This window comes from Fonsecaea multimorphosa (assembly GCF_000836435.1).
Source record: "Fonsecaea multimorphosa CBS 102226 unplaced genomic scaffold supercont1.6, whole genome shotgun sequence".
NCBI classification, from domain to species: Eukaryota; Fungi; Ascomycota; class Eurotiomycetes; order Chaetothyriales; family Herpotrichiellaceae; genus Fonsecaea; species Fonsecaea multimorphosa.
The window spans coordinates 117866-141417 of NW_015971640.1; the positions used below are offsets into that span (position 1 = coordinate 117866).

Consider the following 23552-nt stretch of genomic DNA (forward strand, 5'->3'; position numbering starts at 1 on the left):
CCCTCCCCCTTGTCTCTCTTTTCCTCCCCAGCGTTCAGACTTCCTTGTGCTCCACGACGTGTGTCTTCTCTTTCTCTTCCTGGAAGCGTTGGCCAGCCTCCTCGAATGTCTCGGCGATGCGGTCGCCAAAGATGGCTTCGATCTCCTCGAGCTGTTGGGAACGGGTTGAACATGCATTAGTAAGAAGATCAATCACCAGAATTTCCCCTCCTCTTTCCCCTCGAGCGAGGGGGCTGGGTATACTGACGTTGGGGTGGGACATAACTTACTGTCTTGTTCTTTGTCTCCGGGTAGAAGAAGTAGAAGTTGACGATGAAGATGAAGTCGCAGATGACGAAGATGAGGAAGTATTTCCACGAGATGTGCTCGAGGGCCAAGGGCGTGACTTGCACGAGGAGGATGACGATGCAGTTGAACGTGGCGTAGCCGCATGCGACACCCGCTGCCCGGATGCAGGTCGGCATGATCTCCGAGGAGTACTGGTTGATCCTGTTAGACAAAATCAAAGTGGGATGGAAGACTCTCTGGGAGCAGGGAAGGAGAGTGCGGGCTACTCACACACGGAGCAAAAGTGTTGAGAATACCGCCATAACCCCAAACGAGGAAGAACATGCCGAAGATGATGCCCTTGGCCACACCCAGGTCCTTACTGCCGCCGGCTTCGAATCGAGCCCACATGATGACAATCAGCAGGGCTCCTGGGATGATGAAGCTGTAGGCCAGGAAGACCGATGACCGGCGGCCAATGCGGTCGAACCAAGGCGACATGCAGGCGACTGCAATGATGACGACGGTGCCCCAGATGCCCACCAGCACAAGGGACATGACCGCGTCGAAACCGCAGATCTGGTAGATGAAAACTTGATAATTCTGGAGGGGGATGATGCCCGTGAGTTGTTGGAAGAGGAAGAAGTTCATGACAAGAAGCACCCGCTTGCGATAGGATGGCTTGAGGAAGATGTCCTTGAGACCGAGTTGCTCGTCCTGATCAAGTTGGATCTGGGCCTTGATCTGGTGGAACTCGCGTTCGTAGAAGGTGTCGTCATGGTGCAAGCCACCGTGGATGAGCTTCAAGACAGACTTGGCCTCGTCGTAATGTCCTTTCATGACCAGCCATCGAGGCGAGCGTGGCATCCAGAAGGAGAATATACCCATCACCAGAGTCGGGACTGCCTGGAGACCGAACAGGACTCTCCACGAGGTGTTGCCTTTGATGAAATAGAATCCAAGACCTATCCACTCTGTGACGGCGTAGCCGATAGAGACGTTCATGGCATAGATCATACCAATCCTGCCTCGGATATGCGGCGGTGCAATCTCGCTGGCGTAGACTGTGGAACAGAGGTTAAAAAACAGGTCGTCGTCTCATGAACAAGGGGGCTGCTGCTGCACAAACCTGGGCACAATGCAAACACAATGCCGCAAGCGAGGCCGCCAATGACCCTGCCGGCCACAAACATTCCAAAATTGACGGCAGCAGTTTGCAAGACAATGGCGGGGATGTTCAGGAGACACGCAAACTGTAGAGTCCGTATTCGTCCGAATTTGTCAGGCAGGTACCAGTTGGCAATGTTGCCAACCGCACACGCAGCATAGTACGCCGAGTTGAAGGCTCCAATAGTGTTCGCATTCAGGTTGAAGTAAGTCAGGAAGCTCGAGTAGCCGAGCACTGACGTGGTGATTCCTATGTAGCCGTCAGTAGAACTGGTCTCCACGGACGATGGAGCCTGCGGACGTACCGGAGTCGTATCCATAGAAAGCAGAACCAAACGTGATGTACGCCAGACAAAACAGCTGAAACCTATTGAGTCCAAACATGTTGGCTTGCGAGTATCAGATGTTCCTTTGTGGGGTAGGACTCCGCAAAGTCTGGATGACTTTGGAGGAGGTCGACAACTGGGTCCTCAAAGGGGGCCATGGCTTTAAATACCAATGTACGGTCGAGGCCTGCTGGTCATGTTAAGGAGTCTGGAGATTTTGCGGGGAGAGAGTTCGAGACCCTCATTGACGGTCCCGAGGCCACGAGATTCCCCAGCATGGAGATTCGCTGCCTTTGGCAATCAGCATGAGCGGCCAGCCATTGTCGAGCCATAAAACGCCCCCGCCTGACTCGGTTCCGGTCTAATTAGACCAATGTCTTCTGGATCGGCATTTGACACAGGCCGCCAAGTTGTTGGCAACCCCGTAGCTCAAGCATGCGACCCTCTTTGGGCGGCGCAGTCTGTATCGCGGTCAAACTTCACCCATCTCTCCATTTCGCCTTTTTGTAGGGTGATGTCCTTGGTAAACCCACAACACTCTTTCTTTAGTGTCTGGCTAGAGCTCATGGCCTCCGAACTACCTTCTGGGTGCGTTGGTCTCGAAATTGAGTTGCTTTGACGGTCAAGGTTACAAGGACAAAGTGACTGAGCATTTCATGAGTAAGGGGCAAGAGGTCGCCCGACAGCCAATGAGATTGTCGGACCTAGGGTTCTGTAGTAATGATAACTTGACTACAACGCTTTGCATCTTTTGGCAAAAGCGCTATTCCTCCTTATGCTCTACCGTTGAAGATCCTGCAGAGCATTTGATGCGTCGCGCTGAGCACTTGCTACACGGACATGATGATGTGCAAGGGTCAAAATATCCCACGAGTTTCAGATCTAACAGTTACCGACGACCCTCGCATAGTCCAAATATCTAACCATAATACAAGGTATAAAACGCTGACCCATGAACCAACGATATCCCGACGAGTGCACGTATCCCATCAAGACAAACTCAGCTCTAGTATACCTCCTGCTGCTGCCCATATGGCTGGTCGTATTCGTCCGCCCCCTCCCCTTCTTCGTCTTCTGGATAATTCATATCTTGACTCATCCCGTGTTCCATGCCGTTCCCCATCCCATAATACATGCCAGGATTCATCCCGTTATTCATGCCTTGATTCATACCTTGATCCATGTCTTGATCATATTCACCGTAATCTTCCTCGTTTGCTTCTGTTGCTCCCATGGTGCCATCATCTTCTTCTGTTGCTCCCAGGGTACCATCGTCTTCTCCTGTTTCTCCCATCGTTCCATCGTCATTGCAATCTTGCATTCCCTGTTCCTGGTTTGCCATCATTCCTCCCCCACCGCCATAGTAGCTTCCGGGGTTCTGGCCATAGGCTGAGGCTGCATTTCCCTGGCTTCCTTGTGGATTGTTGTATCCTCCGTCATCCTCGTCTCCGCCGTACATCTGATCTCCATCGCCCTGTGGATAGTCCTCATTTTCCGGGTCTTGCTGGCCATATTGTTGTTGGCCTGACTGCTGCTGGCCATACGGTTGCTGAGGGTTGGGCTGCTGAGGGTTGGACTGCTGAGGGTTGGGCTGCTGAGGGTTGGGCTGCTGGGGATTGGGCTGCTGAAGATGGGGCTGCTGAAGGTGGGGTTGCTGGGGGTTTGGCTGCTGAGGGTTTGGCTGCTGAGGGTTTGGCTGCTGAGGGTTGGTCTGCTGAGGATTGCTCTCTTGAGGATTGGTCTGCTGACCGTACTGCTGCTGGCCATACTGCTCCGGATCATCCTCCTGCTCTCCATACTGCCCCTCCCCATACTGCTCCGGGTCATCCTGCTGCTGGGGATATTGCTCCGGGTCATCCTGCGGCTGGGGATATTGCTCCGGGTTATTCTGCGGCTCCCCATACTGCTGCTGGCCATACTGCTGCTGGCCATACTGCTGCTGCCGATGCCCGCCATGGCCTCCCATATGTCCATGGCCACCGTGACCTCCTGAACCCTCTAGGTCGAGCGTGATCGTCGGGTTAAAAGTGTCGTTGATGTCAGGGTTGACGTTTGCGGAAGGTACGCTTTGGATCGGGTTCACCGTTATGTCGTTTGTGGTGGTATTTTGGTTTGACGAACTGGCGTCAGCGGTGGAGCTGGCGCCGGCCATGTTGTTACCTAGCCCTTGGTTTGACGAACTGGCGTTAGCGGTGGAGCTCGCGTCGGCCATGTTGCTGTTACCTAGTCCTTGGTTTGACGAATTGGCGAGAGCGGCGGAGCTGGCGTTGGCTGTGTTGTCGTTGCTTGGGCCTTGGTTTGACGACGTGGCGTCAGCGGTGGAGCTGGCGTCGGCCATATTGTTGTTGCTCGTGCCATCGTCGAGAACACCACCCGGTGCCTCACCCAAAGAAGTCATTTTTATCTGATCTAATTGGGCTGAGAAATGAGAGACTAATTCGAATTTCTATAGGGGTTTGATTGGTTTGAATCAATGGTGGATTGAGCCCAAGAAGCGTGGTCGTGATGGGGAAACGAGAGAGTACAGAAAAACACGACATCTCCCAAACCTTATAGCCAAGATATTTTCTAAAAATCGGGCATTATCTAAGGGCATAAATTCGGGGCCGTCTCCAGAATTATCAGCCACGTTCGCCTTTGGCTGGATGGATCCAACAGCGATAACCAATTTTAGCCCCAGAGGTGCCAATAGCGATTACTCCCTAACGATACAAGCTACATTGATTACTAGCTTGCCTTAGATCTGATTTCCCCGACTCTGAGTGGATTCCTGCATTAAGAAAAGGAGAGCCTTTTTCCGCCCCGAAGGAATACCGTTTAGTCTCTGTCAGAATGTGACCCGCACTTTAGCGTGCCCCTCTGTAATAACATATTATTGTGGATCCAAAGGGCTGATTCTAACTCGCTAGCAGATGGCAGGTTGTATTCAGGCTGTGCCACTAGCTATTTTGAGGGAGGAGGGTGTGAGGAGTGTGGATTTGAGGTTCTATTTTCGCCTTGTTGATGCTGCGCTCGCTGATTTACCAGCTGGACGTCCCTATGAATTTGGCCGCAGTCTTCGAGTTCCTCAACAAACGAGGCTGAGAGTAATCCTAACCTATTGTCTACGTATTCTTGGATTGACCCTTTGAGGCGATGATGGACTGTTGTAAACCTATGTCTTACGCTTATTATGCCCAGTTGCCTGCGTATCTAATTTTATTCGCATACATGTGTGCGTTACATGTGTGCCTTAGGTGAACAACTCTCTATTCTACGAACAGACCCCCGGCGTAAGAATATACCTTGTCACTGCGCAAGGCTCTAACGTGCTAATATCCATGACAGGAGGATATGTGTATCATTCAAGTTTAACAAAATGAGCAATGCCAGACGAAGATTGGCGTGACGAGATTCAGGAATACGCGCTCCTTCTAGATGCAGTTGCCAGCGGCGACAGATCTCGGGTCGTGAAGCACTTGACAGAATACATTCTCAACAAGAAAGAAGGAAATCAAGTCGCACAACCAAACGACCAGGGAGCGCAAGGAGCACAAGAGCCATATTCCGAACACGACGAAAACAGCTTCAACTACTATGGAGAAGATGCATACAACGATCCATACACTGGGACAAGTACAGAACCTGTGGATCAAGAAGGAACCTACACTGGGGAGGAGAAAGACCTCGAATACGGGGATGAGCAATACCAATACGGGAATGAATATGATGAATATGACCCCCCTGAGTATGATGCCTCAGGAGCAGGCGAGAGCTATTATGAGGGCCCTTATATGTCTGGTGCATACCACGAGCCCGACAACGGTGTTGACACATATGATGAAGGACCGTACGACGACTACACTGAGCTGGATCCGTCGGCTCATGGCAATGAATCATATGCAATCGGGGCAGCTGGAATCCGCGATATGACATATACAGGCGAGCATTACGATGACTCCAACAGGAACAATTATGAGGGACCTCAATATCCCGAAGACCAACAATACGAGGGACAATATTACGATCAACAAGCGGATGGAATATATGACGACTGGAATCAGGATGGAGAGACCTATCACTATCAGCAAGGCACAGGCGTAGCAGGAGGTGAGTGGCATGAAGAGTCGGATTATGGACCTTTCTCAGATGACCAAATCCAGGAGGTCGTCGATGAAGTCCCTTTTGACGAGCTGCACGAAGAATACTTCGAAGAGGGCCAGACACGCCCATATGCCGATCCCATGCATTCGGAAGAGGAAGTACGTCTGAGTGAAGAACACTTCGACGAGGATCAGGTACACCCACATGACGATCATGTGCACTCGGAAGAAGAAGCACGTTTGAATGAAGACGACGTGCTTCCAGGCTATGATGAAGAACAAACACAACTGCAGCAGCCTTATCCAGAAGATACCTCCCATTTTTACAACGCAGGAAAAGACGCCCCTCCAGACTACTCTGAGGTCCTACACTACGCGATGAATCAAAATCCGCAGACACAGTACGTGCCATACCGGCCAGACCTTACGGGGACAGAGGAACAAGCAGGAGCAGATGAAAACGGCTGGCAAGTTGAGAACGCCGCCAACAGGCATGCACACAGCTTCGACCCCGGGACTAGCGCTGATCCAGTTGAGTTTGAGGATGATGAATGGGAAGATGAGGCCTGCGAAGGGGAGGATGACACCATACGATCACCCAACCGCTCTGACCTTCAGTTCAATCCTCTCCGTCATCAATACGAGAGGGACATGTCTGGACAGAGACCGAACGCTTTACTCTACTTATCTCCCGTTGAACCAAGCCTGTCAAATGTACTTTGGGGGCGAAATTGGCGTTAGAGCAGGGTACAAACGAGCGTTTTGGATGGAACCACCAATTAAAAGGTTCTTTTGGTAGTCAAAGCACGTCTTTTGGAGAATGAATATTGAGAAAACCATTGTTTGGCCTTGATGGACCTTTCGAATCTGTTTGAGCAGGTGCGGCGGGCACTTACATCGTAATCTCGTCAAACGTCTCTGGCACATGCTTGACTTCCGGGACCGTCCGTCGGAAAGGGAGTGCTACCCAACTAGGCTTCGATATCATGTGTAAACAGGACGTGCGGGTCTCGAGGGCGTGGCCGTGAAGTGGAGAAGCCCTGTGCTCTCCGCTAGGCGGGCGGTGTCATAGGATCTGGTGTATACTGGCAGGTAAGCAAGTGTTTGGTACTCCTTCCATACCTGAGAGTGGACCTTTGAAACCAGATGTAATGACAAATTGGCTCCAAGCTGTTACTAGGCATATTAGCTCGCCCTTCCAAAACCCCTGGCCTCGCTTGTCATGCTCACTAGTCCTACTTTGATCCGTGTAAGTATCAGCACCGGCTTTTACGCGATAAGATAATACACCCTGCCCTAAATAGCGTAGATTTCCCCGCTGCTGGGGTAAAGCTTATCAGTCATCTTAAAACGACCCCTGTTGTAGCCCCATTTATTTATGGCGGCCTTTCCCGCCCACGAGCACTAATATTGGAGATATTCCAAGTGCCTGGGCTGAGCAGACGACATGACAACCGAGATACGCTCGCTTTTGGCATTCATTATGAATCCTGAGATGTTGGTACAGCCATTGCCTCAACGGGCTTAGATATCTCGATCCTGACGGTCCAACAGCCACCGTGCTTGCCAACAGAAAATAGATCACATCCAATTAAAGACTGAATAGCCCTATGTCGAGCCTTCAGCTTTGCATAATAATCGCCATTTTCTTTGTCGAATAGAATTCTGATGGAAATCAACTGTCCCTGATACGTCATCGAAGAGGCATAATTCTTCCTGCACCCTGGGAGTTATTTCTATTCTCCAAGACCAATCTAGATTGCTCAACAGGGCTTTTTGTTCCCCATCGCCATGGACTACCACTATTACAACGACGACTACTACTACGATGATTACAATGACTATGATGAATGGGACGGGGAATATGGAGGAGACGATTATGACTACGACGAATCCTACTGGGGAGACGATTACTGGGATCACGAAGAGTCACCAGAATACTACCACCAGCAATATTATGACAGTCAGCGGTACGCTGGTGACGATCGCAGTTATGATACTTCTGAAGAATACTACGGGAGCCAATTTGGTGGATATCATGATGGCTACAACCAAGGATACTCTCGAGGCGGGAACTATCAATACACAGAGGGAGCAATGCACACTCAGTCCGGTCAACTACAACACTACTACGGGAGCAACTCCTGGTAAGGTGGGGAATTGCGGCCATTTGTGATCGATTGTAGCCTAATGACGGTGATAGGAGTGTCTCTACAGAACATCATTCCCACAGTCATACCGCCGACCATCACACCTCAAGACATATGACTCTCGCACTACCAACCTCGCCAACACCTCCTCTACTCTCAATACGTCCTGAATCTCCAAGCCGACGAGACATTTCAGTTGTTTCGGTTCTCCGCACAGGCACTCCTGTACACTCCTCCGGCTTCACGTCCGCGTCTCGGGCGCTTGACATCAACCGCAACAAGAGCCTGAGCGTGAAGCCAATCGATTCACAGTCCACAAAATCTGCTCGCACTCCGACTCCCACAGAGTCCTTCTTTCACAATCTTTTCTGGAAAAGCCCGGTCAGGCCTAGAGCACGCACGCGGCCGACCACGCCAGTTGTCCCACCAAGCTCCAGACATATTCCGCAAAGTCCCAATTTGACCGCCACCAACATGGACAGGCCCTCATCAGCTGCCGGTACCTTACCCATAGCTGGATATGATGCCACGAGAGGAAGGGATATAGGTTTTCTAGCTCCGTCTCCTGAGCAGACCTAAGTTCTTCGGCAAAGGGGGAATATTAGGGGTATATTTTGTGTCACTGGTGTTCTATGCCCACGGGAAAAATAGAAATTCACGGATATTACTTACATGTTGTCATGTCAAAGCAAGTGCTGTACCGGCTTTAAAACATATCCCAGAAGGGAAGACTCTCGTTTACAAACTCTGGAATCAAAGATATTATATTGGAATAATGCACAGAGGTATTTCATGATTGAATAATGCTGTTTGGCAGAGGGTAATAAGTGTATACGAAAGAAATATTCAAACAGATGACGCAGTCCGCACAAGAGGGTGTATTCAAAATAGTACTTTGAAAGTTAATCGCCCTATCTCTGGGCTGTTCAATAAGATCAATATAATTTCCTGATCGGGCGTCGATCTCCGAAACCATGTCAAGCCGGAAGTCATGTCAAGACTGAAGACCCTAAGTGCAACTTCATTCCACAAGAAATACTCGTCCTCGAGCCGAATTGCCATTGATTTGTGTCTGCAGTGCTCCGATACCTTAAGAGGTCGTAGAGGGATATATGTGGCGCAAGCTATTGGGGGTTCAGTCATATCCTGAACCCGGCATAGTGTTGCAACTCATTTAGAAACAGCTTCTATTGCAAATGCGATCTGACTGGATAAAGAGGGTAAGCTTAAATCAAGAGTTCCACCATACCGATTACTGAAGGAAGGTGTATTTTTGGGAGAAGCGGGGGATCGAAGATTCAGGTGGCAAAGGTCTCTGGCCCCTCTGCGGCAACTCGAATGATCGAGTGGGACATGGCTATACTAGGCGCCTGCTGAGCCCGGGAGCCATGCAGGCTGTACACCTGTCATACTCTTCTTCTTCGTTACATAGCTCATAATCTACCTTCCAGGGCATATTGCATCCTACTTTTCTTAAGTTCAATCTGGCTCGGTGCACTCTTGTCTAGTTTCTTGCATTTCTCACGCTCCCTTTGCAGACCAGTCACTCTTTACGAATAGCACCATTTCCTTGCACCTCAGTCACTCTTTACAGACCTGAACGCATTCGCTATCTTCTTACTGTCTATTTACAAGTTGTCTACACCTCTTCCAGGCTTACCATGAGAGTTTCCCCTTTGTTGACGCTGCTTTCGGCACTTGCTGCCACAGCCTTGACGTTTATATGTCTGCTTGGAGGCTACTCGACAACAACCCTCACGAATCTCGACCTATTCAATGTAAGTCAAACAGTTGCCCTCTGCTTTCTTCCATGAAGCTGGCTAACCTGAATCAGCTCAATGTATCACAAATAGCAAATACAAAATTCAATAACGGCACCGGCAACGGGTGCAATTGTGTTGAATTCACAAATGGCACACTGACGATAAATGGGACCGCCGTTATTAACGGTACTCTCACAGTGCAGTATGCTCAGCTTGATATCTTCGAGTTCTACTCGGTTTATGCCATCAATTATTGCGAGGGCGACTTCCTCCCGTCCTTTCAAGACCCCCATGCAAGTGCCGTCATAACTCATTGCGAAACTCCGTCACTCTCGCGGCGATTCGATCTTGTTACCATTATGGAAACGGCCATGACGCGCCTTGGTAACGCCCTTGGGGAGGACATTTCTTTTGACGACCTGGACTGGCCCAATGGGATAACCAGCGCCTTCGTCTACGTACAGTCGGCAGTTCCGGCCATGATTGTTTTCTTTCTCATTGGACTCTCCTGTCTGCTATTGGAATCGTTCGCGGCAGTTTGGGTTTTGTTTACAACCAGCAGAACTGCTGTAAAATTCATCCTCATCACCTCAGTTGTAAGTGTCACAGGCTCTATTAAGATTCCTGGCTTCTACCAAACAGAATGCTGATCATCATTCCAGCTTGCTTTACTGAGTCTTACAATTTGTGCGGGCATTGCAACAGCTATCATTACAATCGTTGTCAATGGTGTCAATGCCAATGGTGAGCAGATTGGCGTGTCTGCAAACCAAGGGAACGTTTTTCTAGCCCTGATCTGGATTGCTGTCGCCCTTCTCTTCGTCTCGACTCTGACGACCAGTATCACCCTTTGTGTCGGACCCAGCCGGCGCAAGACGCATACTAGGTTGAGAGAACAGGATGGGTATGACATGCCTCCTGTGGCACTCAAACGGAGGCCAGCACCGTACTACATGCATCCTCCGGATTCGAGCTATTGGGACGCATTCTCTTCCAGAAGAATGCTGGTGGATCCGCGGGACCGGGAGGAAGAATATTACCCTTACGGCGAGGAATTTAGATAAGATCCTGTCGTCAGCATTTTGGGTTTAAATTTGTTAGTCGACTAGCCAAAACAAGCTATTCTACTATTAGGGCTTATTGCTAAATGAGAATTTTATCATTAATACCTAGGTATCTCATATCTGTACGCTCTTGGAGGTAATATTTCGTACCACCAAAAGTGGCCCGGGAACCCCAGAGATGAGCCGAGCCGAGGCTCTTGGAATCTAGAAAAGAGGACATAAATGAGACCTTCAACTTCGGGAATTTCCCCCACTTTTCCCTAGAGAATTAGTGAAATCTAGGATCTTAACAAGGCGGAGCGAGGGTGATCTGTGAGGAGCATGCACTCCGCATCAGAGTTCCAAGTCCAAAATATCAGCGGCAAGAAACATACGCAACAGAAACAACGAGAATCCGCAGGTGTGCACGGTCAAAGCGTCGGACGCCCTCCGGGCAGCGGCTGGCCAGCTGACTAAGGGACCCCTATCATTGTGAGCCGTGGTGGGTCGGTGGTGATATGGTGAGTGAGATGAACTACTTATACATTGTAGACACTCACTACTCTGCGGATAGTGTAATCAGTAAATCCATGTGATATGGAAAGGATTCTGTGGCGGCCTTGTCTGGTATCTAATCATTGGATAATGGAAAGCTAAGCTCACCCCAGCATCAGTTAGCAGAGGGCGAAGCTCACTCAAGCATCGCAGGCCTGGTTGATCCATTGGCCCGTATCCACGCCCCATGATCCCAATCGACTGGTCAGCGACTTTGCCCGATGCGACTAGTCGTTATGATGACAACCCTTTTTGGGCTTTTTGATTACTGCATTAGTCTAGCGCCCCGCCCAGATTACAGGAGGTCCTGGGCGGCCAAGGTGCCAGGATCCAGACCCCAGACACCCACAGACTTCGCCCAACCACATTATGAAATAGCTCTTGCCCCAGAATACACTGAAATAACCGACCCAGTTGGAGATGCGACAAGGTGCTATCCGCGGGTATTCGTTCTGTCGGCGAACTAGCCCAGTATCCACCAAGCCACATCTGACGTGCTCCAATATATTGCTCTAACCCATCGGGAAACGCTAAGTAGTTTGTGAACATAGATTCCCACCTGCTGACTCAATGGATAGATCAGTCGAACAAGATGGTCCCCACACAGCAATATCCCTGACTTGCTCTGGTCGGTATTAGTCTTTGTCGGGATCTGACCACCACGCCATTGGAAGTAATTCTCCTTGGTCTCCTAGTATCTTTTGGCAGAGGATGCGGCCAACAGCCTTCTTTCTCAGCAGCGAGTAGTCGTGCTACGAGTATGGCGCCTGATTCAATGTCTGACCTGCAGATATCAATACATCTCTGGAATGACTTGTAGAACAGTCGGCCGAAGGCGGCAAGTAGGTGTGTATTCCTGCAAGGCAGATGCCAGATGCCTGTTAATTTCAGCAAACTCTATATCTCCTCTTCGATGCTAAATCAACAGGAGCGAACAAATACCATAAAGAAAGGAGGCTCAAATAATACCGTCTGTTGCGGAGCCCGTACAAGCTTCGGGTCATTGTTTGAAGCTGATCTAAAATACTAGCGCTTTTCCCACCATTAGAGTCACTGACCTGAAATTTACCCGCGGAGAAATTACGATAAGAATGCCGGTTGCTATTCGCCTTCTCACATCCCTCGTCCTCGGGGCATAGCACCGCCTCTGCCCCGCATTGCCATCCCTCCACGGGCGCCCATTGCGCCGCCTCTCATCCCTCCACGTGCACCCATCCCACCAGACGGTCCACCAGATGCGGAGCTGGTATTTGGATTGGGGAGATTGGGAGCCAGACCCGCTGGGTTCATCGCCATAGGCTCTGCGTCGTTCAGGAGCGAGGCTCTCTCGATCGTGTTGCCGTTGGCCTGGAATTGGCTGCCACCGGTTGTGCCGGCCGTGTCGCTCGGGTTGACCTTGATCTTGACGGCGCTGATTTCGACGTGTGTCTGCATAATACCGATAAGGAAACCAAGGGTCCAAATAACTGCTAGCCAATGCAGCGCGAGCGCGGCACTGCCCTTTGTAACCTGGAAGATCCCTGGCGCTTCGGCGTTGTGGCTCGTGGCGAGCTGAACAGCAGCGAACATTTGCGAATTCGATACGGCCGCAGCGAAAGCGAAGATAACCGAAAGTCCAATGAGCACGATAATAACGATCCGTAAGATGTCGAGTCTTCGATTCCTTTGTGACTGCCTCCATGAAGATGCTGGGCCAACCCATGGCTTGTTCAATGCTCCATAGAGGGCGAACATGATAACTCCCAGGGCCAAAAGCATGCCAGGGATTGCGGGGAAAACGATGAAGACATCATTTTGCAGGGATGCCGCCACGTCAAACAGGATGGGGTTAAGCGTTTGATTGGCAGGTAATGCCTCAAAGTCGTATATGTTATTTGATCCAATGGATAGGAACCGAAGGCTTGATGCCTGGTCTTTGCCGACGGTGATGGCGCAGTGTTCAGGTCCGCTTGAAAGCGAACAGCACATTGCTAGACCATGATAAGCCGCCATGTTCTTGATTTTGAATTGAAGAATCACAAACCTGTATACCCGACGCGGAGCCGGGTCGTTGCCTCTCCATCGACAGAGTTGAATTGTAAAAGAAAGTAATCCGATGTACCACTGCCTGCCCCTTGGGCACCGGGAACATCGCCCAGAATAACAAGAGCTTTACACAGTACATCAGTAAGGTCTCATTTCATTGAATGAACGGTCGAAGGTATACTGACCTTGAAACAAAATAGCAAGCGCGGCCAACAAATATACGAAAAGCCGGAGCCAGACACTGTCTATTCAACCATTAATAAGTCTTCAAGTTCAACGGAACGAAGTGTTGTAACGTACCCGCTATGTTCTTTTTCCAATACTGCGACATTCCGGAGCCCATGGAGCTCATGCCCGCTCCCATACTTGATACTGAATTCATTTTGAGGGAATGTGTAGACTAGGAAAAGTGAAAGGAGGGGTCGCCAGAATAGAGCTAGGAAATGATGGAAGGATTGACAACAAAACCGAGAATTGCAATGTTAACGAGAGTGAACTTGATAGCAGCGAGATTGCAGTAAGGACAGTCGGTCGATGGGTGAATTTTATTCTTATTCCTGGATACTCAAGCTGTATACATCCTTCTTGTACGGGGGGAAGAGGCTGAGTCCCACCAATTTTAGTACGACGGTGGCCCTAGATCTTTGAATAGTGTTTGCCCCTCTGCTGGAAGGGACCATCTTCTCAGATTGAAATCGCAAACCCCAAAGACACCGGCACGTGATGCTCTCCACCTACTAACTTAAGACTTTGTGTCTTTCCTTTGCCAAGGCTCCTGGGGTCGAGGCTGCGCATGGCTCTGGACCCACCGGGCTGGCTGTCTATTAGCTACCCCTATCCCCACAAGCGGATAGCACCTCCCTCATCTATATCGGGAGGTTTGCTTATATCATGGCCATTTCTTACGTTCAAAGCGGAGTAGCGGTCAGATGCACTGCCGAGCTCTAGCTTGCTACGTGCATTTTACATTACAAGCCGGCGGAACGGTTGAAGCGATGGGTCCCTACAGTGTATTTCCGCTTCACATTATGTTAAATCTTCCGTACTATCTGATTCCCGCCATCCGCCGATATAATGCCGATTTACACCACCAATACCTCCGAGAGAGTCTCAAGTAGTATGCTATTGGCCGTGAACTCATGGGGAAAGCCAACCGCATCGGGCCGGTGCTCTTGTGAATCTTAGGGTTAAGGTCCTCCCCTTTTTCTGGATGTTGAAAGCCATCTCCTTGTCTGAGGGCTGGAGATCCAATTTAGAGCAACGACGTAGTCAGGTTGAGCTTATATGTCAGACTTTCCGGCCATTTGCATGATCTGAAACTTGTATAGATACATCCGTCCATCTGGTAGTTGTAACAGGAGATAATGACACTTCGTCGCTGACTCTGTGCGTATCCACTCATGTTTCGCGTGTTTCGTAACAGATCGCAAGGTTTCCTTTTGAGACGATGCAAGTTTCGAAGTCCAAAGATCTTCGATCTGAAAAGCCCGTCTGAGGATCCTTATGATCGGTTTTGTCCACTACAGTCTAACTACCAATTGAAGGCGGTCCTTAAGCTTGGCCCAGACCAGACAAAGACAAAGACAATTTAGAAATTTTGAGATTTGAGGGAGTCAACCAGAATGAATGTAGCACTGTCCATTTTGCAAAAAGATGAGCAATATTCAAAAACCACTAACATGTCGCTCGCGTAAACTGAACCAAGGTAACCCCATCCTCAGCACCATCGACGACTCTTTCCCGCCGCCATCTTAAACATCCACCGTTCTCGCAGGCCTTCACTCCTGGGTACGAGACCGTTACATATCTTGGCATGAGCTATCTTGGTGGTGCTGCTGCTCGTGGCAGTCGTCGCTCCCATCGTGCTGCTGTTGTTGGTGACAGTCCTCGCTCCCGTCGTGCTTCTGCTGATGGGAGTCACCTTCATGGCTCGGGTCATGGCAGTCCTCGTCATGGTGCTTTTGGTGACCACTGCCATCGTCGTGACCGTATCCCATGTGGCCGCTGTGATCCCAGCCATGCTGTCCTTCTTGATGTCCATCATCCTGTCCATCATCTTGGTCTATGGCAGCGCAAATGGTTAGAATGTACTGCCTTTGACTTGGATGTATTTTTTGTTTGGGTAACTCACAGTCGTTTCCATCTGATCCATCGTGTTGGTGGTGATGGTGACCGTCGTGCAACGGGTCCCAGCTACCGTGTTGGTTGTGATCATGATGCTGACCATCATGTCCATGTTTCCATGAATCGTCGCCGTATCCTCCTTGTCCGTCATCTCCATCCTGGTCATCGTATTGATTATGCTCGTCGTAATTGCATCCGTCATCATAATCACCATCGTGGCCGTCTTGTTGAAAAGTATCCCCAACCGCATCAGCTATATCATGGACACCATGAACGACATCATCGAACCCGTGCTGAACGAGACTTGAGATACCCATTATGTGGAGTGTGAGATAATGCCAAGATGTGATTGAAACAAGTGTAAGCGGATGAGCGGAATTGGCGAAGTTGAGACTTGGAAGTTGTTGCTTTTAATGATGACTGGGTCTGTGTGCTCTGCGTTGGTCGAACTGCCAAGGCGAAGTTGATTGCTTTTTATCGTCGATTTTACAATTGACAACCATAAGCAAAAATAGCAACTTACCTGCCAGATTTACCAAAGAAACTGCAGCTGAGTCAAAGCTTCGATCTCCTAGGGGAAAACATATGGTAATCATATAGTAGGATTGGGGCTGTTCCGTCGAGAGAACCTCTTTTCAAGGCGTACTGTTGACCAAAGGCAAAGCCACGAGGGGCAGAACTGGAGCCGAAAATCTTTTTCCGTCTCCACTAAACTCAAGTACATTGTTCATGGAAAGAAGGGAGTTAATCCACTGATTACAGGTGGCGCCCGGCACAAGAAGCCGAACCAAAACCGCCCCTTCTTATCCCATACGCGGTGGTGTGTACATACTCGTAGTGGCGGTATAATCACCATCCATACCGGAAAGAAGAAATAGTAGCAGTCCTCCAGGTGTTGCACTGACCGCTGAGTGGGAGGAGTGGATAAGGGGGCTAGCTCGGACAAGTGGATATTCGCCGTAATGGATAGGGCCGAAACAGTGGTATCCACCCATCCCCACCAATGATTGCTCGCCGCTCGTAAGATAGCCATGAAAATAACCTGTAATTTACATGGAATTTTGGAACACTAGTAGTACCCCGGGGGTATGCTTACTCGCACGTCATATAAGCCCGCTTGTTGCTGCCCCTTAAAGACTCATCTCCAGCACTCATGGCCGTTCTCCGACAGTCCATCACTAAAGATGGAGGCGGGAAGATTTTTGCGCCTGTTCTCGGCGGGAAGACAGAGTCCTGCCTGAGCTGACTGTCTGGAGATGTCAGTCCGTATGAGGTACACCGCTGCAAATTCTTCCAGAGCACATTGCTCGGTTGACCTAAATAGAATCGATCCCTGTACGGGCGCGACGAGCTACGAGACTGCGCCTCTGGCAACCCTCCAAACTCCAGCCTAATACGACTATACGAGCGGCCGACTCATGCGCTCGTATCGCTCAGAGCTATGGGGTCGATAGTCCCTGAGGATATATAGGATGAGCTGTATACGCACATAGAGTTCCTGGGGGAGAAAAAGTAAACACTAATTCCTCCACGAAGGCAGGCTAGATAACATCTTGCGCTCTTCCCTGATCACCAAAACCATCATACAACCTCAACAATGGTCAAGTTAAGCCTTCCCAAGCTTAGCAAGCCTAAGCCTGCTCCCGATCCGAAACCCTCAACACCAGCCAAACCACCGTCACCACCTAAACCAGCCTCGCCTCCTCCCAAGCCAGCCTCACCTCCTCCCAAACCAGCCTCGCCTCCTCCCAAACCAGCAACATCACCTAAACCACCATCGCCTCCTCCTCCACCGGCTTCGCCCCCTCCTCAGCCAGCGTCACCTCCTCCTCAATCATCAACACCTCCCAAAGCAGCGACCCCTCCTCCCAAGCCGGCAACGCCAGGATCGGGGGGCGAGGCAATTGTTCCGCCCGCATTACCCATAGGCATACTAGAGCCTCCCAAGACGAACCCTCCCGGCACGAGTGGTGTTCAACCGCCACATGCTCCTGAACCCCCAAGAGAGCCTGAACCTACCCCTTACGAGCCAGCTCCTCCTGGCCCGGGTTCAGAGGAGCCGCCAACTATATATCAGCCGCAGCCATCATACCCACAGCAACACAGCGGTCTAGAGCCTTGGATTGATGGTTTTAATCAAATCACTCAGTCTGGTCTCCCACAATCCCTCTTCCCTCCCTCGGGGCAATCTCAGGATCCCTACGGTGAAGGGGAACCATACAGTCAGGAGGATCCATACGGTCAAGGAAATCCGGATGATCCTGAGGACCCAAACAGCCAGCAGAATCCATACGGTCAGGGAAATCCAGACGATCCGGAGGACCCAGACGGTCAACAGAATCCATACGGTCAGGGTAATCCAGACAATCCGCAGGATCCAGACAGCCAGCAGAATCCAGATGGTCAGGAGAATCCAGATGGTCAGGAGGATCCATATAGTCAACAGGATCCATATGGCCAGCAGGATCCATACAGTCAGGAGGATCCATACGGTCAGGAGGACCCCTATGGGAGCGAGTACCCACCAGCCGGTAATACAGGCAATGATCCCTACTCACAAATGCAAAATGGTGGCCAACCAAGTACGAATCTCGGTAGCAATGGGGGCCCCGATGCTGATGGTGAGGATGATGGCTATTACGACGACGACGATGCTAATTACAACGATCCCAATGCTAACTACAACGACCCCGAGGAGGAAGATCCCGAGCAGGACCAAGGCTACACCCAATGATAGCACCGATTCTGACTCTCTGGCTCCCAGTCATCAGAGAAGCTCAGGAGACTAGGGTGGGAAGACCGACACCGATGGAATAGAACAGTCAAGTTTTTGTTACGGGGCATATGTCGCCTGTGAGGGTGTTCAAGTGACGCAGCCATGCCTCCAGTGCAGGGATTGAAGGGACACGGAGAGGGATAGGACGGGGTGTTCTGCCTTCTCAATCTGAAGGCTTTGCCGAATGTTTTCTGTGTGTCTGAGTTTAGGAGCTCGGGTTTGCATCTTCTATAATGGCGCGAAGAATGGCAGGGGTATCTGTTCATAGGGCGGCCGTGGGATTAATACATCTACTTTTTGCGGGAATCTTCCCTTGGTTCTGCGCTTATGCAATATCCCCTGGAAAACAATCGGCAGTGAAGATTACCGTCAAAAATCCCCTCCCCACCCAGCTTCTTGCCGTGTATCCATGCACAGCTAGAACTGTCGGTACTGCTACAAACGCTTTAATTCCAGCGTTTAGTTCCCATTGCTGAAGAAGGGTGATTTAACGTCCAACACTGATCTCGGCCAGTCATTTGGCGGCCTCGAAAACTGGGACTGTATGTTCTGCCAGATGACAGTAGATGGCTACAGGCAGATCTGTTAATCCGACTCCCACAGTTGCAATATTCAAGGTGGGAGTAAGACGCTCTTTTCCCAAGGCTCGAGAAGCGCCTTGCGGACAAAACACGGCCAATGATACACGATGCGAGGGGAACATGGAGTGGGTCGCGCGATCGGTAGTTGAGATTCTTGAACTACCGATGATCCCCTCGCATGTCTGACGAAGACCGATGACCAAAAGGCAAACAGAAACATCGAACAGATCGTGGTTCCCCGGCATTGACCCAGCAATCATTCGAGATCACGATGGAGGACCTGCCAGCATTCGGAAAAGCCATTGCTCAAGTCTTGTTGCCTACGTACCAGGTATACACGCCATTGCTGCTCAAGCAAGCCGAAAAGATCAAATCGACATCACGTCAGACGTTCAGTTATGGCAAGCATCCACGGCAGCAGTTGGATCTCTACACTCCCACGTTGACGACCGATTCCAAGATCGGCAATTCTGTCCTGATATTCTTGTATGGTGGAGGATTCGTCCGAGGCGATAAAATCAACCCGAATTTCCCTGAGGGTCTGGTGTATGCCAATGTGGGCCATTTCTTTGCGGAAAGCCTGGGAGTCCGAGTCATCATCCCGGATTACCGACTCACCTCTCATGATGCGGTGTTCCCTTCTGGCGGCCAGGACTTGGAACTGGTTATTAAATGGGTCGAGGAGCAGATGCGCGTCAATATATCGAGCCCAACAAACGTATACATCATGGGCAACTCGGCTGGAGGCGTTCACTTGGCAACTTATCTCCTTGCTCCCGAATTTCGCGCACTTCGCCAAAAGTCCCTCACAGGAGATACTTCTTATTTGAAGCTTAAGGGTGTCATATTCCTTTCAGCCCCCTTCCACTTCGACGGGGCAGTGGCAGAAAGAGCACAAACTCTCCAAGCATATTTCGGCAACCACGTCCGGAATCACTCCCCTCTAGGGCTGCTGAGAGCGTCCAAGGAAGATGGATCCATCAATGAACTGAAAGGAGTTCCGGTTATGGTGCTTTATGGCGGACTTGATCCGGAAAACGAGATACTGACGCCGAAGAATGATTTCGTCAAAGAGTGGATTGAGACCGACGCTGTAGCTAACGAGTTGACGGTCCTCAAGATGGAAGGCCACAATCACATCAGCCCTGTCTTGGGCTTGGGGACGGGAATCTCCCACGAAGAAGCCTGGGGTCGGCAGGTGGTCGAGTTCATTATATCAGCCGCTTCCAAGCGTTGATAAGGTGCTGTTCTCTCAGCTACAGCTTCTCCAGAGTAGGTAGAATAGTCTCGGGATATATAGCCTGATAATGTGCATGAAGAGTCTGGTCTTGCTCCGTTAGCATGACAGATCGTTTGATGGATCAGCCCTGCGTACTTCGTACTCCCACCCACGACATATTTGCGCACGCGAGTATACCCGTTGGATTGGGCAGCAAGCGAATCCGAGGTCTCGACTTCCATGAATCACTAACAGAAAAGAAATCGCACAGAGTAGGAGAACATTCGACCCTGAGGAATGACCCTGAAGCACCAGGGGTGGGTATATCATTTGTATCTGTACAAGAGATTTATGGTGTGAACCGGCATGTCTTTGTTTGTCCCATCTAAGCTCCCTTCCAAGATTCCACGTCCTATCCCTGAAGAGCGGGAGCCATCTCGAATATATCGCAAAAGGCACTTGCTTTTGTGTACCTTGTCCGCAAATGCGTCGGACCTTATCATGTTCAAGCATTAAATGTCGTAGTGTGAAAATCATTATCGGAATCGGAATCTGCATATCCATCATACTGTACATTCGCCGTTAAATCATATCATCGCGTCCAACTCGTTGGTGCTGAAGCTCCCTCAGAGCTAACGCGAAGTCGGAACCACCAGCATTTCTCGACTCCCAGGCCTCTGTAGGCGGTCGATGCCAAGATGCTCTTTACCGTCCCGACCAACGAAGATGCCGAAGGCATATCGCATCCCAGCGCCCTGTGCCAAACGCCGGACAGCGCGCCGTGAACGGCGACCTTTCTCGTCCATTTCGGCATCACCAGTCAGTGGCGCTGGAGTGGTAGTCGGTCCTGTTAATCTCTCGGCCAACTCAGATTTCGTTCCAATGTTCTGGAGGGCGACATCACCGAGCAATGGACTAGCATATAGCCAACTCAGAAGGGCCGCTGTGGTGTTGATACCGTGCGGCAGATATCGCTTCCTGGTCGGCCAGATAACCAAGTACGAGAGAGCATAGATGGTGACCAGCACGCATAACGCAATGTACCCAGGCATACTCGCGACGATCCTGACTTGATTGTCTGAGGAGAAGAACACCGCTGTGAACACTCCACCGGCCAGCACCGGAATAGAGAGCGAGAGGAGCGAGATGAAAGTAACATACCCGACCTTGTAATCGCGATTGATCAGGGCCCGGATAATGACTCGTACATGTCCATAGGAAGGGTATGAGAGCAGAAGCGAGTTTCTTGCCGTGGAACCAGTAGGTTGGGAGAGATTGCGGAACGGCTGAACAGCTCTGTAATACATGTCAATGGGCTGCCAAGCGAGGAACAGCACCATGCCAAGGAATGCTGGGATGAAGCTGTAGAGAAAGTTGGCAGGTGAGAAGCCACTTGAATCCGTCAGAGATGGGAGGAGGGGACGGAAGCCATCTTGAACCGCTTTGTTGACAAAGCTGACGACCAAAAAGGCGAGGTCCAGCAGAACTGCAGCCACAATCCATGCCAAGACGAACGAGTCACGGAGAAACCAAGGAGTCCACCGGTATCGGACAAAAGGCGAATGGATGTTGCGAGCAAACGCAGAGCCATAAGAATGCCGCTGAGCTTCAAGATCACCCCGCTCGCCTAAGCCAGGGGCAGCTTTCGGCTTCTCCGGCGGGAATGATAGTCTCTTGACAGGTGCGTACTCCTCGCCCACGCCATGAAATACTTCTGGTCGTTCAGACGTGGTGAAGAAACCTAGGCGCAGATTCCTCGGCGGGATCTGCACGTCTGGCTGTGGTGATATCTCGGTTTGCTCGAAGTCGGAACCCACATTGGACCTCCGGAACAAACAGATCAGATCCGCAAGAGAGGAGGGGTCCCAGAGCAAGTTGGAATTCCGTCGTCGAAAGCGAAAGGCGCAATACAAGAGTCCAAGGCAAAGAAGGGCATATAACGCCACTAGAGTCCAGCCGACGCCTCTAACTGTCGTCCATCTGAAACGTGCCGGCCCGTCATCTGCGATCCACTGTGTCTGGAAGACGCATGCGAGAAGCGGGACAGTGAAACTCGTCATCCAGAAGAACAAGAATGTCACCCCCAGCAAGGGCTCGCCGTTTCGGAAAAAGGTGAGGTCCGGCAGAAGATAGTTTGCTGGTAGAATCCGCATATTCTGCAAAACCCAGTGATTGCGACGACCAGGGCCCATGCAGTAGTAAGGGAGGGATCTGTACACTGCGGCTTCAATCACAAAAAGCCACAGGATCAAGAGAATGCCAACCAGTTGTGGCAGGTACTGGAAGACAAAATAGCGGGGCGTCGCGTTTCCATCATAGTTGAAGAGTGCGTGATTCGTGCCTGCAAAAACCAGGCTAAATATCAGGGCGGCGATCATTAAAAGGCATAAGAGGAAGAATAGACCAAGAATCGGAATTCTTAAGGGTAGTGGTACAAAGCCTAGTCGCAGACGAAGGTCTTTCGAAAGATCGACTGGAATCAGAACCTCTCGGTGACCCGCCTGTGAGGGGGGCCGAGAGGACGGACGGGGCGAGGTAGGCTGTGGTGGTGGAGTCGGTGGAGGAGGAGAGGGTGTTGCAGCACGCGGGCTTTCGTCGAAACCAGGCTCGATAGGAGGCAGAGGCGCTGGAAGAGGCGCATTCGGACCAGGAAACGTACTATCCCTGCCTCGGCCAATGACATCCTCATCTCTTGTTAATTGCTCGATGGCAAATCTGATATACGGTGTATCATCAACCCCGGGAGTCGGAGGGCTCATGTCGTCGAAACTAGACAATAATCGCACGGTCGTCTGTGCACCTGTGGGTTGGTTGTGTCGAATATTCAAAGGAGCCGGCTGGATTGCGCCGGGCCTCGAAGGAAGTGTCATCTCGGAATCGATAGGGTTGTGCTGTACTGGTAAAGGAGTAGAGATGCGTGAGGGAGGCGTCTCATAGCTTGCTTTGGAATCGTCCGACTTTTGACTGGCGACTTCGGAGGCATAGTCAGAAAAGTATTCGTTCGTGGCCGAAGAGGACTTGAGAGAGTCGGATTTGATATATTGAGGAGTGGTTCGCTTGACTGTCTGGATGTGAGCGTCGGGATCAGTGACCAAGTTCATCACTTTGGGGAAACGACTGTGGGCAAAAGATGCGCAAAGCCAAAACAGAGCGGAGATTAACAGACGCACGTTGATGACGGGAAAGGAAAGCAGGGGAGCAAAGTTAATGAGCTGATCGGAGAATTAAGAAGAAAGCCTTGAAAGTGAGGCTGGGATTAAACTGGTTGTGCTCGTGGACGATGTTGAGGTGGTTGGTGTGAAGTGGTGAACGGGCAGCAACCGCTCGAGATTCCCAGCCTCCCAAAACAGGATTGAGCAACCAGAGTAAAACACATCACGTAAAGCGCAAGCGAAACCTGGATGACCTAGGTAGGCAAAGGCATGTTTTCATTTGGTGCCAGCAAAGACTGTACACGGTACCAGCCGTACGAAG

At 50.7% G+C, this 23552-nt stretch overlaps 10 protein-coding genes across 10 annotated transcripts; 5 read left to right on the top strand and 5 right to left on the bottom strand.

The window, feature by feature from the left end:
• Positions 1 to 34: 34 nt before the first annotated feature.
• Z520_03780 (uncharacterized protein) lies at positions 35 to 1818 on the bottom strand (the record flags this gene model as incomplete). Its single annotated transcript, XM_016774290.1, has 5 exons — positions 35 to 151; positions 270 to 479; positions 559 to 1331; positions 1397 to 1684; positions 1740 to 1818. 5 exons carry the CDS (start codon positions 1816 to 1818, stop codon positions 35 to 37), a joined length of 1467 nt encoding a protein of 488 aa, XP_016634217.1.
• Positions 1819 to 2766: 948 nt separating this feature from the next.
• Z520_03781 (uncharacterized protein) lies at positions 2767 to 4158 on the bottom strand (the record flags this gene model as incomplete). The annotated part of the gene is made up of 1 exon (XM_016774291.1): positions 2767 to 4158. The coding sequence occupies one exon, from the start codon at positions 4156 to 4158 to the stop codon at positions 2767 to 2769; it is 1392 nt and encodes a 463-aa protein (XP_016634218.1).
• A 967-nt stretch (positions 4159 to 5125) lies between these two features.
• Positions 5126 to 6583, top strand: Z520_03782 (uncharacterized protein; the record flags this gene model as incomplete). Its single annotated transcript, XM_016774292.1, has 1 exon — positions 5126 to 6583. One exon carries the CDS (start codon positions 5126 to 5128, stop codon positions 6581 to 6583), a length of 1458 nt encoding a protein of 485 aa, XP_016634219.1.
• Positions 6584 to 7633: 1050 nt separating this feature from the next.
• Positions 7634 to 8571, top strand: Z520_03783 (uncharacterized protein; the record flags this gene model as incomplete). Its single annotated transcript, XM_016774293.1, has 2 exons — positions 7634 to 7989; positions 8046 to 8571. The coding sequence occupies 2 exons, from the start codon at positions 7634 to 7636 to the stop codon at positions 8569 to 8571; spliced, it is 882 nt and encodes a 293-aa protein (XP_016634220.1).
• A 1082-nt stretch (positions 8572 to 9653) lies between these two features.
• Positions 9654 to 10819, top strand: Z520_03784 (uncharacterized protein; the record flags this gene model as incomplete). The annotated part of the gene is made up of 3 exons (XM_016774294.1): positions 9654 to 9770; positions 9827 to 10351; positions 10418 to 10819. The coding sequence occupies 3 exons, from the start codon at positions 9654 to 9656 to the stop codon at positions 10817 to 10819; spliced, it is 1044 nt and encodes a 347-aa protein (XP_016634221.1).
• Positions 10820 to 12466: 1647 nt separating this feature from the next.
• Z520_03785 (uncharacterized protein) lies at positions 12467 to 13760 on the bottom strand (the record flags this gene model as incomplete). Its single annotated transcript, XM_016774295.1, has 4 exons — positions 12467 to 13323; positions 13377 to 13502; positions 13564 to 13623; positions 13679 to 13760. 4 exons carry the CDS (start codon positions 13758 to 13760, stop codon positions 12467 to 12469), a joined length of 1125 nt encoding a protein of 374 aa, XP_016634222.1.
• A 1335-nt stretch (positions 13761 to 15095) lies between these two features.
• Z520_03786 (uncharacterized protein) lies at positions 15096 to 15716 on the bottom strand (the record flags this gene model as incomplete). Its single annotated transcript, XM_016774296.1, has 2 exons — positions 15096 to 15440; positions 15510 to 15716. 2 exons carry the CDS (start codon positions 15714 to 15716, stop codon positions 15096 to 15098), a joined length of 552 nt encoding a protein of 183 aa, XP_016634223.1.
• Positions 15717 to 17099: 1383 nt separating this feature from the next.
• On the top strand, positions 17100 to 18236 carry Z520_03787 (uncharacterized protein; the record flags this gene model as incomplete). The annotated part of the gene is made up of 1 exon (XM_016774297.1): positions 17100 to 18236. The coding sequence occupies one exon, from the start codon at positions 17100 to 17102 to the stop codon at positions 18234 to 18236; it is 1137 nt and encodes a 378-aa protein (XP_016634224.1).
• Positions 18237 to 19130: 894 nt separating this feature from the next.
• On the top strand, positions 19131 to 20096 carry Z520_03788 (uncharacterized protein; the record flags this gene model as incomplete). Its single annotated transcript, XM_016774298.1, has 1 exon — positions 19131 to 20096. The coding sequence occupies one exon, from the start codon at positions 19131 to 19133 to the stop codon at positions 20094 to 20096; it is 966 nt and encodes a 321-aa protein (XP_016634225.1).
• A 614-nt stretch (positions 20097 to 20710) lies between these two features.
• Z520_03789 (uncharacterized protein) lies at positions 20711 to 23179 on the bottom strand (the record flags this gene model as incomplete). The annotated part of the gene is made up of 1 exon (XM_016774299.1): positions 20711 to 23179. The coding sequence occupies one exon, from the start codon at positions 23177 to 23179 to the stop codon at positions 20711 to 20713; it is 2469 nt and encodes an 822-aa protein (XP_016634226.1).
• Between the last annotated feature and the right edge of the window lie 373 nt (positions 23180 to 23552).